General features: G+C 32.2%; 1 protein-coding gene across 1 annotated transcript; it reads right to left on the reverse strand.

Moving 5' to 3' along the window:
• Positions 1 to 7,842: 7,842 nt before the first annotated feature.
• On the reverse strand, positions 7,843 to 9,279 carry LOC131080064 (protein TIFY 10b). Its single transcript, XM_058018187.2, has 5 exons — positions 9,069 to 9,279; positions 8,748 to 8,974; positions 8,452 to 8,626; positions 8,245 to 8,302; positions 7,843 to 8,140 (listed from the first exon to the last, which is right to left on the reverse strand). The coding sequence occupies exons 1-5, from the start codon at positions 9,181 to 9,183 to the stop codon at positions 8,101 to 8,103; spliced, it is 615 nt and encodes a 204-aa protein (XP_057874170.2). The 5' UTR covers positions 9,184 to 9,279; the 3' UTR covers positions 7,843 to 8,100.
• Positions 9,280 to 12,745: the final 3,466 nt, after the last annotated feature.

Here is a 12,745-nt window from a genome sequence, read left to right on the forward strand (position 1 = left end):
ATTCTATTATACCATCTGCATCCTCTCTCTTTTGCAAAGCATCTATAATTGTCTCGTGCTCTTCCATAGAGAGAGTCCATAATTGTTTATTAGCAGGCCTGCCACAATATCTATCCAATTTTATATTAGTTGCCACTACCAAATGTGAGTAATGTATAATCTTTTTCTCTAATTCATAATCTTCAAATGCGGGCAATCCATTCTTTCTTGTTAGATATTTGCGTAGCCAAGTGCCAACAACAACCACAGATCCTGTTGGATAGTCATAACCATCATCATCTACTCGAGGAGTAGTTAGCTTATGTTTTGGCTCTACACATCGAGCCAACCAATACTCTGTCCCCTCTTCATTGTCCTCTGGTGCAACAACAGCATAGACATGTCCTGTGCACAAAACAATTTTATTTTAATATTTAATGAGAAATAAAAACAAAAATATACACTGTAAGATTTCATAAATTTATGTACTATTTAATAAATCAAAACAAATTTCAAAAATAATTTTACCTTGTTGTATAAGATCTGAAATGCGATCATAGTCATTTGATGCAAACATTTGATCCATATCTTCATCAGTTCTTTCATGCGGATCATTTGCATCTATGGGTGTCAATGATCTTTGTTGCCATTCTTCAACCCATTCTTTATTCTCACAAAATTCCCAATCTCCGAAAACACAAAACTGACAAAAGCAAGCAAGTTGCCTTGTGAATATAGTCCATGTGTTTGAATTAGAACTCTTAAACGAATGCCATTTAGTTGATCCAATGATGGTATTACAATCATGCCGAATAGGAATACTATCTTCCTCTATCAACCAGAAGAAACGTCGAATTGCAGAGTTTTCAGTTGATCCTTTTGACAACTTTGAATTGCACCAATCTACAACTGCACGAGCATCTCTGAATTTCACTGCATCCTCGAATTTCAATTGTTCTCTAGCAAGAGCTCTTTTTATACAGGCACCGGCTCCATCGTGTTCCCCCTTACCATGTCCCGCTTCAAAAAAACTCCATAAATGTTGGACATTGGTTATCTTGTGAACTTTGCATAGCCAATAAAACATTCTTGCATTTTTGAATTGTCCAGTGCAGTTATCTGACCATATCATATGTTGTTTCATGTCAATTTCTCTTTCCTTAAGATTATCATAAAATACCTCGAAACAATGTTGGACAAACTCTGAAGAGTGTAATCGATTATCACTAACATAGAAATGATACTCCCTCAAAAATTTTCTGTTATCTTCTGTACTGTCATGGTCATGTCTATATATAATGTGCACAAATATGGCCACTTGCACTGAGTTGTAGTATTGTGATTGAGTTTCCTCTTGTGGTTTTAGAGTATAATTTTCTGCAAAATCCACAACTGATACTATTGTTCCAATTGGAAATGTGTTCTTGCATATGCGAAACTGTCCATCAAGCCATCGGGCATGTTGGGAATGTTTCACATATTTTGGAACAATATGAGTTTTAAACTCACTAATAAATGCATTCACACTATTCTGTTCTGTAATCAATTCTAAACGTTTCCCCATCTTTCCATCCTTTAGAGGGTATTCTATATTTTTAAATCTCCTAACATCAACCATTTTTTGTCCAAACTCAGATGAAACATGTTCATGCAAACATTCACCTATCGAAGAATAGTTCCCACATAAATTGCAAAGACCATAAATGCATGAACTGGAAAGAAATAATTGTTCATTAGGTGGTTTACAAAATAAACTTCCAATAAAATCTTTTATAGTTTCAGGTGGAACATAAACACCACAATCCTGCACAAGATCATTACCATGCAACATACAACGAATATATCGAAAAACATCATAATAGTAACGAAACTAGACATGAGTTTTACAACAACAAGATATTCTTTGTTTATTGATTTTAACATACCAGGGTTTGCATTTTTCAAATGATCTTTGACTAATTTGTAAATTCATTAACACAGATTCATCACTAAATTTTTTAAAGAATTCAGTTTGAGTCATGTCAAGAAGATGTTTTGGATGAGGATCACGAATTTTTGATCCCACCCTTAACTTTAAAACATCTCTAACATTTGATGAAACTCTAGTGTTATCATGCCAAAATTTTGTAATTAATTGTTTAGTTTCATCATTTAATTTCATGTCTGACCTTTGAAGTCTACCACTAAAACTCCAACAATGGTTTAGTGGATCAATTTCAATTGTGTCTCTTCTTTTGGCCGCTCTTGACAAGGTTCTACGATGTAAGTTCAAATAGCCACTTATATCACTTAACATTCTTTTATTAACAATCATTTTGTCAACTATAGCAGTCGTTATAACTCTACGTGCTGCATTCTTATCTTTAGATCGACTTGTTTTTCCTATAGAATCGATGGCACTGGCAACAGTAGATACAACTTGCTTATATGATTCATCTTTTCTTTTTGGTTTTGCATAAATACCTATTTTTTTCATGACTTTACGCATTTTTAACATTTTTATTAATTGTAGCATTAATTGACATTGGAATCCTAACTTTTTATTATAGAAAAATTGTTTATATAATCTGTTTGCATGTGTTCTGATTTGTCTCCAAGAAACTAACCCATTAAGATTATCTAGCACATTGCTATCAATAGTAAACAAATTACATTCATTTTCTTTTAGAGATGGTGGTGTAATATTTTCAATTTTTATTTCTTTTCGTATTGGTGTATGAAATTTATATCCAGCTTCATTTAAATCAGCAATTTGATTGGCATCATAGTCATCAGGATTTAAAAACATACCAGGATTCGCATCCACATCAACATTTGCATCAACAGTCATACCCGTGTGTGGTTCTATATTTTTTGCATCCATCATGATGTCTTCAATGGTCTCATCTACAACGGGCACTGAACTAGATGCTTCAAAAGTGTTATTCAATTGTCGTTGTTGTGATCTTCGATCTCTTTGGCGTTTTGCCTCCTTCTCTCTTTGTGCTTGAATTTCGTCCACTGTCATTGTCTTCTTTTTTTTCTTTTGACGTTGCTTAGAACCCATTTTTACAAACTTGTCTTCAAAAAATCGCGTAAAAAATATTAAAAAGTACTGCCAAATGATGTAAAAAATCTTTGTCAGTACGGATTTCAATGATATTGTAGTAAATCGATGCAATCTTCTTTTTTTTTACAGCAACGGTTATTTTAATAACGGGCCCCCGTTATGTAAAATTTGAATTCACAACCCGCCACTTGCCTCGGGATTAGGCCCGGGATAGGCCTGGGATGGCCACACCTGAGACATGAACCTGCAAATTCAAAGCTCCATGAATGAAAGCACAAATATGATGAAATGAAATAGTTTACGTGCCTTTAATCAAAGAATTTTTATACGAAATTGAAACCCATTTCAGATTATACTGTCTAGATTCTAAATATGTAAATTAATTTAAAAATTGATTATTTTAAATATTTTTCATTTAATTTATACTAAATCAGGGTCATAAATTTGAAATATTAACTAATTTTCTTAATTTAATAACTTATTTATTTTAATGAATTTTGAAAAAAAAATTATATGTCATCAATCTACACAAAATTCTTTTCAATTTAAAAAAAAAAAATTTCAAAAAATACTAAGTTTACGTCAAATTATGTGGGTCGTACACATCAAATTTTTAAAAAGATAATTACGGTCATTAAAAAATTAATTAAAAAAAAAATATTTGAAAAAAAAATACAGAAAAATATGCTCATCAATCTTCAGTGTGTTACAAACCATTTCCCAAAACGGTTTGAGAAAATAATTTTAATTGTGTCAAAAAGTGTGGGTCGTACACATGCATGGTATGGTCCTGAAACAGGCATTTTTAAAACATAGTTTTTAGAACTTCATTCAAAAAGTTATTTTTTATTATGTGGGTATTAAAATAAATTACATATTTGAAAAGTACACTCATAGAGCTATCTTTTATATTACTGACTTTTTTCAAGATTCAATCTCTAAGTGTTTCAAAATTTAAGCTCAAGTGAGACAAAATCTGAAAAACAGGGAAAACACTTCCACTTTTTGGCCAAAAAGTGGACTCATCTTCTTGCACTGACCCTATCAACATTCTTTACGAAAGAGGGTAGCCTTGCTGTCTTAACCCTTGAAACACATTTAGCATCCAATCTTGCATTGCGTGGGATTGGATCTTGTGGGTTTCAACCCCTCTTTTGAATGTAAAGTCTCTCCCCTAAGTGAAAACCATCGAATCCTAGTGAACCTCCCTTCTCTCTCCTCGGAGTTGGAAGAGGGGAGAACAACTAGGGTTCGATCGCGATTTTCCGCTTTACACCTCTTTCCATCTTTCTCTCTCTTCAGCAGGACGTTTGGATCTTTTCTCGGTAAGTTATCGCTTTTGGAATCCAAGATAGTTTTCTAGCTTAGAACACCATAACTGCTTGGAACTATTTGCTATTGGTGAATCTTGCAGATCTCTTTCATAGCTTGCGGAGATTTAGTTCATTTTTTCCAACATTCCTTAGCATGTGGTCGACCTTCCCTTGGGTCAGCACTTCATTCTATGGATTTTTCGGAGGGATCTCTTTGGCGGAGGCCAACCTTGTTGTTTTACATGTTTCATCTTGTTCATCAGTTATTGTTTCATCTTGGGATGACACAAATCACCCTTGATCATATAAATCAATGTAATTAAGCATTTAGAATCAAGTTTTAGGAGATAGAAGAAAGATCTAAGGATTAGGAGATCCAGAGTTGGCTCGCATTCTTGATGGAGCCAAATATTGCATAACACACATGTTTTGTACTAAGGTCTGTGAGACTACATATTGACGGTAGTTTGTAACTATTTTTCATGAGATAATAAAGTCTGTTATGCATTGCCTCCATCATGATTGTGTTGTTTCTGTTGTGTAACTCTTGTTGCATGGTCCAAATTATTCTTTTTGAGGACTCTCCTGTCGTGACTACACCAGTTTATTATTACTTTGATTAACCATCGTTGTATGACTTGATAGATTGAATATAGGTTGCTTTGGTTTTAAATTGTTACCATCCACTATTCCATCATTGACAATGTTTTTGTTCCTATCCCAAAACTTGGGTTTGTCAGTGTTGTTATTATTGTTGTTGGAAGAATTAGCCCCTTCTTTATAAGTTTTAACACTTCTTTCTTGACTAAGGCTTCTTTGATCTTGATTCCATTTTCAATCATCTTGTCGAAACTTGGTGGACATTGCAATTTGAGTCTACAACTCATTTCATCATTTAGATTGTCAATGAAAATGTCCATCTTTTCATTATCAGGTATAGGACGAGAATATCTAGCAAAAAATCGTCTCCACCTTTGTAAAAATGTCATGAATGGTTCTTCATTTTTTTGTTTGTGTTGCACAAGTCCGACATGGTTATCTCATGTTGAATGTTATATGAGTATTAAGAAAATAATTTATCCAACAATTCTTCAAACGTTCTAATACCAAGTGGAATCTTAGAGAGCCATTCCATGGCTTGTCCACCTAAGCTCTTTGGGAATAACCTCATTAGATAAGTGTCCTCATGGGCAAACTCCATGCTCATTATGCAAAATTCCCTCACATGGTCTTGCAGATTGGTTCTACCATTATATTTATCACACTTAGGGATTTCACAATTTAGAGGGAGATATTTATAGACTTTCTAATGCAAAGGCTGAAGTGGCAGGATTCAACAATGGAGATTTGATCTGGAGAGACCAATGGTAAAAAATGAAGAAGTTAGACAGGAGGTTGAGAGATAGGACACTTATCATCCCTAGAGGGACAAGTGGCAAAGAATCTTCAGTAAATAAATGCCAACAAGAAGGCAAGCGACAAGGAGATGAAGGACATGTGGCAAAGATGCCATGTGTCCTCAAGAGAGGATAACCACCCCATAGGAGGTTAGGATGAGGAAGTTGGGGGGGATAGGGTTAGTTAAACCCAAGGTTAAGTTGGTGGTTTAGGTTAGAAAGAGGTTAGGTTAGGTGGTTAAGGGTTAGGAGTCATGTGACAATTTGAATTAAAAATTCAAATTTAATGGGAGGAAATAAATAAATAAAACAAATTATTAAATTTGTTTACTTAATTAGGGAAAAATGGAAGAAATGAATTACGATAAGAAGAATTAAAGAAGTGTGAATTATATAAATAAAGTTTTCAATTTATTTATAAGTAGAGAAATAAAAGGCTTATTAATTAAATAACTTCGTATTTAATTAATTATCTCAAGACCAATTTTAAGTGTATAAAAAAATGATTAAAAATGGTTGACAACAAAATATAGTTTTTAAAAGTTAAAATATCTTATAATATAATTTTTAAAAATTTCCATTTGAATAGAGAATATATTATAAAAGAATAATTATAAAAGTAAATATAAAAAACAAAATATGCATAACTAAATATATAACAATTATAAATTTATAACGACTAGACATTATTATTTGACTATTAAAAAGAAACATTAATTTTACTATTATAAATATACATAATTAAATATATAATAGATATGAATTTGTAAATTTTTAATGATTTTAATATTATTTCCTATTATTTTTAATTGTTAAAGAAACACTAATTTTAAAATATATTAGACTTCTTAATATTCAAAATATATCTAAAAAAGAATATAAATCGATAATATTAAAAAATGTGAAATAAATTCATATCAAAATTCAATTATTATAAACATTAAAAACAATAAATTATATAAAAATAAATTAATAAATAATTAAATAGAAAATTAAATTAATTTTTAAAAATTTAATAATAATATTATATATAAATTAACCTTAAATATTTTTTCCTATAATAATATAAATGCCACTAATTAACATAGAAGGTAACATTACCCTAAGTTAGAATATGCTTGTCCAACATTAAAAAAATTGTTTTCCTCGTGTGACGTGGCCTTTTTACCCCATAGAAAAATACTTGTATTTTGTCCCTAGCATTTTCCATGTCTGACATGCCTTGGTAACCAATAGTCTATCGATAGCGTGTAACTTAACATCCACCGTTTATTTTTTTCACATGTTTCGTGGTGCCTCAATTTTGTTGTATTGAGGGGGGAATATTTTAAAATTAAGGCATATGTGGATACCTTTCGGGTACAAATACAGTGTACAAAACTACGCGGACTTCATCTTCACCAACTCCAATTATTTCCATGAGGCGGAAAAATTAATTACAGTTGAATAATTCGATGATGGGAAACCGTGTGAAGAGACGCCTTCAGATAATTAAATGAGGAACAAATAAAATGATCTGAAATAAAACAGTCAGATAAAACCACATAACCAATACCTTCATTTAAAAGATAACAGAATTTTTTTATTTTAAATGAAATAGAATGGTCTCACCATGTATGGATCCCCCTAAACCATGGCAAACGGCCAACCTCAAGATTGTACTTTCAACGATGCCAATGAGAGAAAAATAGGCAGAGTTTGCAGGCAAAATAGTACGAAACACTGCCAAAGCAGAACTATTTTAAAAAGTGGAGTTTAGGTTTTAAAGCTACTGACCAAAATATTAGTTGCGATTTAAATTTTGTTGTCATGCTTTAGGTGAGGAATGTTTCAACCCCGTGGAAGTCGTTTTTACAGCGGGAGACAGCTTTCCGAGCAAAAGCTGATACAAAATATAACCTATTGGCTTTAAAACTACACGATTATTACGAGTTGAAAAGTCATCTTCAACATGTAACACAACCAAGAAGGATTTTATTTTCCTTAGGTTTTTTTAAAATTATTATAATATAATATTATAAGCTCGAAAAGCAAAAAATTCTGTATCAAGAAATATACGATATTCGGAATCACGTCAGTAGGTATCATTCAAAAATACGAACCATTCAACTATGCCAAGACCATATTTATCATATTGCCATATGAATAGATCTAAGCATATTTTTTGATAGTGATTCCAGGGATTCCTGGCCCCACACAGTTACATTATACTATTTCAGGGAGTTCGGTATACAAAACAAGTGAGAATCATGGAGTCTTCGTCAGGATCAAAAAGTCACAGTTCGCCACGTTGTCATCCACTACGCATTGAAGAACCACTTTCCGCCCGTTTTCCGATTTGGAAATTAACAATTGCGCATCTTTATTTTGACGAAGTCATGTATGGAAGTAATCTGTTAAGTCTGTACATAGGCAACACAAATTCAAATTCATCAAATTTAATGTCAAACTGTTCCTCTACCTATGTTTTTTGTCCACAAAACATTAATCAAGACTTTCAATTTACCTGTCCTTCCGTTTCTCGAGAAAACGTTGAAGAGATAATTTCTTCGCCATCGGAAGTTCTGCAGAACAAAATTTTCCGTTAATATTGTAAACAAAGAAATTCTTCCAGTGTAAATATTACAATTCTGATTTTCTTCCAATGTGTAAATATTACAAATCTGATTTCCTTTCAGTGTGTAAATAATACAAATCTGATTTGAGAACTTACTGGCATGAAATAGGGTTTGATTTGCTTCAGCCGAAAATTCTTCAGAAATTGTAACATTTTTTCTTAATCCTGTCGGTAAAGGTAGGATATTTGAAGCAGTGGTGGAAAAGGACGAAACCTCATCGGAATGCAGAATATTTCCATTTCCCGCGGCCAGCATCATTATAGCTTCTGCCTGTTGAAGAAACAAACTATTCGTTAGAAGATTGAGAATTTGACATGTTTTTTTGGTTTTTAAACCCTCTGTTTCGCCTCTGGAGAAAAATATTGGATCAAACATGAAAAAAAATGCTTACTCTTTCAGGAGAAACATCGGGGAAGACTTTCATCTCGCCGTTGTAGAAAATCATTAGCTCTTTGAAAGGAGGCTTGGAATTTTCCAATTGAAACCCTGAACCGTGTCGAGGAAACAACTCCATGGTCTTAATACCTTCAGAAACCGCAGAATTAACCTCCATTTGAGACTGGCAGAGAACTTGTTGCAGGATGTAGGGTTTTATTTTCCCCAGGCATGACTGATTTGCTGTAAAATTGAAACCCTAATGGCATCAATATAAATCCTTGCTATGCGTTCCTAAATTTAAGAACTGTTTACAAATTTTAACAAAATAACTTACATTGCCTCTTCATACGTTGGTGTTGGCAATCCATGGCCGGGCTAGTATTCTCTGCTCCATCAATCTGGCTTCCAATCCCTAAAAAGTCTATTGTAAGCAACCGAGGTTGAGACATCTTTATCCAAAACAAAATAAATTCGCTGTAAATAATTCCTCAAAGATTGATGAACATCGATCGATCTGGTGATTTGGTGAGGCAGAATACAGGGGCGTCCTAATGGTATTTAAAGGGCCAGTAATTAGCACGAGTTTTATAACGGGTCTTCTTTCAATTGAATTAAAAAAACGAAAAAAAAGTGTGACCCGACAGGTGATTTGAAAGCTAAAAGGCACGTGGAGAATGGAATGTAATGTAGCCTTGTCAAGCGCGGCAGAGAGATTCACGGCAAAGCAAATCGCACATGTTGGAAATAAGGGAGTTCCGTGTGAAAGGTGTGGGTAGAACAGTTAAAAGGTCACGTGTATTTTATCGATATTAAACCGCTTAGACTGGGTTACAGTGGGCGGATTCAATACCAGGACCCACATTATAAGTAAACGACTATTCCCTAAATCTTTAAAACGGTTAATTAAAAATATGTTATTGATTAAATATTAATTTAGGAAGTTAATTGTGGAGGAAGATAATATTTAGTTGTTGATTTGTGGAGAGAGTACGAACTAAATATATAAGGTGAATATTTAGTTGTTGATTTGAGGAGAGAGTAGGAACTAAAAATATAAGGTGATTCTAAATTTTAATATAAAATAATTCTAGAGAATTTAAATAGAAGTATTTTGATATAGATGGTATAAATGTTAATATTTGGTGGAAAATTTTGTTATAATTTAAGAAAATTGTAAGTATAGTGTATGAAATTTAATTTAATAAAAGAAAGACTAATTTTTTTTATTAAATGATCTTATTATACATTACATTAAGATTAATTAGTTCTTATGATGAAGAGATTAGCTTGTTACTATTGTCTTAGAATATATATTATATACAGTTGAAAGCAAAATTATAAATGTGCAACAAATAAGAACATATCAAAGAAATTTGAAGGTCTTAAATTTGGATGCCAATACAAAGCATGGTTGACTATGCGACGCGTCACGCAATGTGGTCTACATACAAAACATAAACAAAGTCCAACTTTTTCTCAAAGAATATGCTTAGTCTACATAGAAATAAAATAAAGAATACCAAGAAGATCACCAATGATAATAGAAATGAAAACAATAGATTGAACTTATCTAATTAAATGAAAATTATAAAGATGACAAGAAGAGGAGAGGGTAGATATTAACGAACTCCCATATGGTTGAATATATTTTCCTTGATAAAAACCTATAGTAGTTGCATGAAACAAAGAAAACATTTTTGGTTGTTTGGCAACTTGCCATAAATGGTCAAACCCCTATTTTGATTTTTTGACTTTCATTAACAACAAAGGATAAATTGAGATTGGAAAATGGTGTGTTCCTATCCTAAGTGTATCTAGGAATTAAGAGTCAAGACAATACAAAGTATTTCATTGATAGAGAGAGATTATGAAAAATGAAAAGATAGATTCCAAATGAGAGGATAGAGGAAAGATGGAGAAGATAGTGAGCCATTCAAATTCATCTTATGTAGTTACCACCAACTTGGGTAGGTGATAAGTGGTCAAAAACTAAAAAATAATTCACTAAACAAGAAACTATCATGGGACATTAGCATGCCACATGGAAATTTATGTATTGGACTAGTATTTGGACAATTTTTTTCTCTAGAAATGATGGAACACTAGAAAGATAGAGTTAAAATAGTTGAAACATCAATTTAAAAAAAGAGAATGACCATGAGAGGTTAAGCCTTGACACCATGGGGGAAAAAGGTTAGGGAAAAGGCTAAAATAAACCTAAAAAGTACACTAAAGGGATGGAGACCAAAGTGACTATAAAATATATCATGGATTTTTAATAGTACACATAATTTTCTACATTATGGATAGTCATATGATTTTCATTGTTCTTAGATTTTATGTCTATATGGAAATATGTATGAGTATATTTTGTACTTGGGGAGATCATTTTTACACTATGCATATTTAATAAATAACACACAAATTTAGCATAATGTATCATACACTTTTCTCTCTTATTCACATGATTCTTTGCTTTACATTGATTGTCAAGGATTAGTAGTATTTATATGTACTTTAGACATATTTCCAAATTGTAAAAGCCAAGTTCGACTAGGTCAATCCCCTTGAAAGAATGAATTATGTGTTGGAGCAACCAAGATCTAAAAGAAAATTCAATGATATCTTTCACAGTGAATAATGAGCATAAAAAACATGTCTATCAATAAAAATGGGAGTGTAAATGTGTAATGATCAACATTGCATATAAAGACAAGGAAGAGGAGGTAAGAAGGTAGGACTAAAGGTCTAATTACCCCTCTAAATGTGCAATACATGAATAGTGTGAGATCATGTGTAAGTGGGCATTAGATATGTGTCTTAAGAGATGAGAACAAATGTCTCAACCCTGTTGTGATGAAGTGAGATAGAAAATATAAAAGTACAAATGGGTAAGCCTAGAAAGGGTGATATACTAACTAGATGCACTCAAATGACCTTATTTATACTAACATTATAGTCTTGAAGATTAAAGACATTAATTTAAAATGTAAGTGATCTTGATGTAATATTGTATTTTTTTTAGTGTGCCAAATTAAATAATTCCTATGTTCTCTTTGTAAATACAAATAATTATTTAATGATTAGATGAAAATCCATATCTTTAAATATAAGGATATAATAATGGTCACACAAATGCCTAGGAAATCAAGTCCCAATATGACTATAAAAAAATGCAAGATTTAGTCATTTGAATTTAAATAGTTCAATTCATAGGTTAAAACTATACCATGTGGGATTGATTAACACACTAAAAATTACTTAAGAAAAGGGATGCAAATTTTAGCGATTAGGGCTAAATGTAGGGAAATCTAGGCATTTGTGAGAATAAATGAGAATTTAATAATTCAGTAAGGATGAATTTTAATGAATGTGTGCATGTAAAAAAAGATAAAATAAAGATGGTTACTAAATTTTGGAGTTGAGAAAAAATCAACTCTACAGCTCCCAAAGATCACCTGCATGCAAACCTGTCACAGAAGGAAAGAAGCAAAAAAGCTATGGAGGCCAAAATTCAGAGATCCAGAAAAGAGGAGTCATATTGATTGTGCAACAAGAATGAAATTCAATAATTACAGTTGTTATGAAAATACAAAGAGAGAATCCTTATAAGAGGATACTCGAAAACCTAAAGAATTATAAGATTCCTTAGTTTAGCTTAAGCATAGAGTATAATAGACTAATAATTAAATAAATAATTATTAACTAATAAAATATTACTCTAACACCCCCCCCCACTTAAGATGAACTTAGGGAGTAGCTAAAAAATAACTAAGGACTAAAAAAGCATGTAAAAAATGCTGGAAAGCAACAATGGGTCCCGGCAACTAGGCCTGATAAGGTACCCGAGTACAATAAAATCTCTGTAAAGTGGAGAAAAAGGAGAAAACCTCGTGGGAACAAAACTCCTATCCAAGAAGAGATGAAAGCTCAAGTGAAGGACTAAGAAGCCTCCAAACAAGAGTGTTCCAGAAGATAGGAACAAAAAGAAGAGAATGAAGAACACCACTG

The sequence above is a fragment of the Cryptomeria japonica genome, chromosome 8 (assembly GCF_030272615.1).
Source record: "Cryptomeria japonica chromosome 8, Sugi_1.0, whole genome shotgun sequence".
In the NCBI taxonomy this organism is placed as follows: Eukaryota; Viridiplantae; Streptophyta; class Pinopsida; order Cupressales; family Cupressaceae; genus Cryptomeria; species Cryptomeria japonica.

Bases quoted from the DNA above. Each gene is read 5' to 3' on its own strand.
- LOC131080064 (XM_058018187.2), bottom strand. From the start codon at position 9,183: ATGTCTCAACCTCGGTTGCTTACAATAGACTTTTTAGGGATTGGAAGC. The intron at 8,975-9,068 runs GTAAGTTATTTT...TCAATTTTACAG, and splicing joins CCAACGTATGAAGAGGCAAT to CAAATCAGTCATGCCTGGGG. The intron at 8,627-8,747 runs GTAAGCATTTTT...TTTCTTCAACAG, and splicing joins CCGATGTTTCTCCTGAAAGA to GCAGAAGCTATAATGATGCT.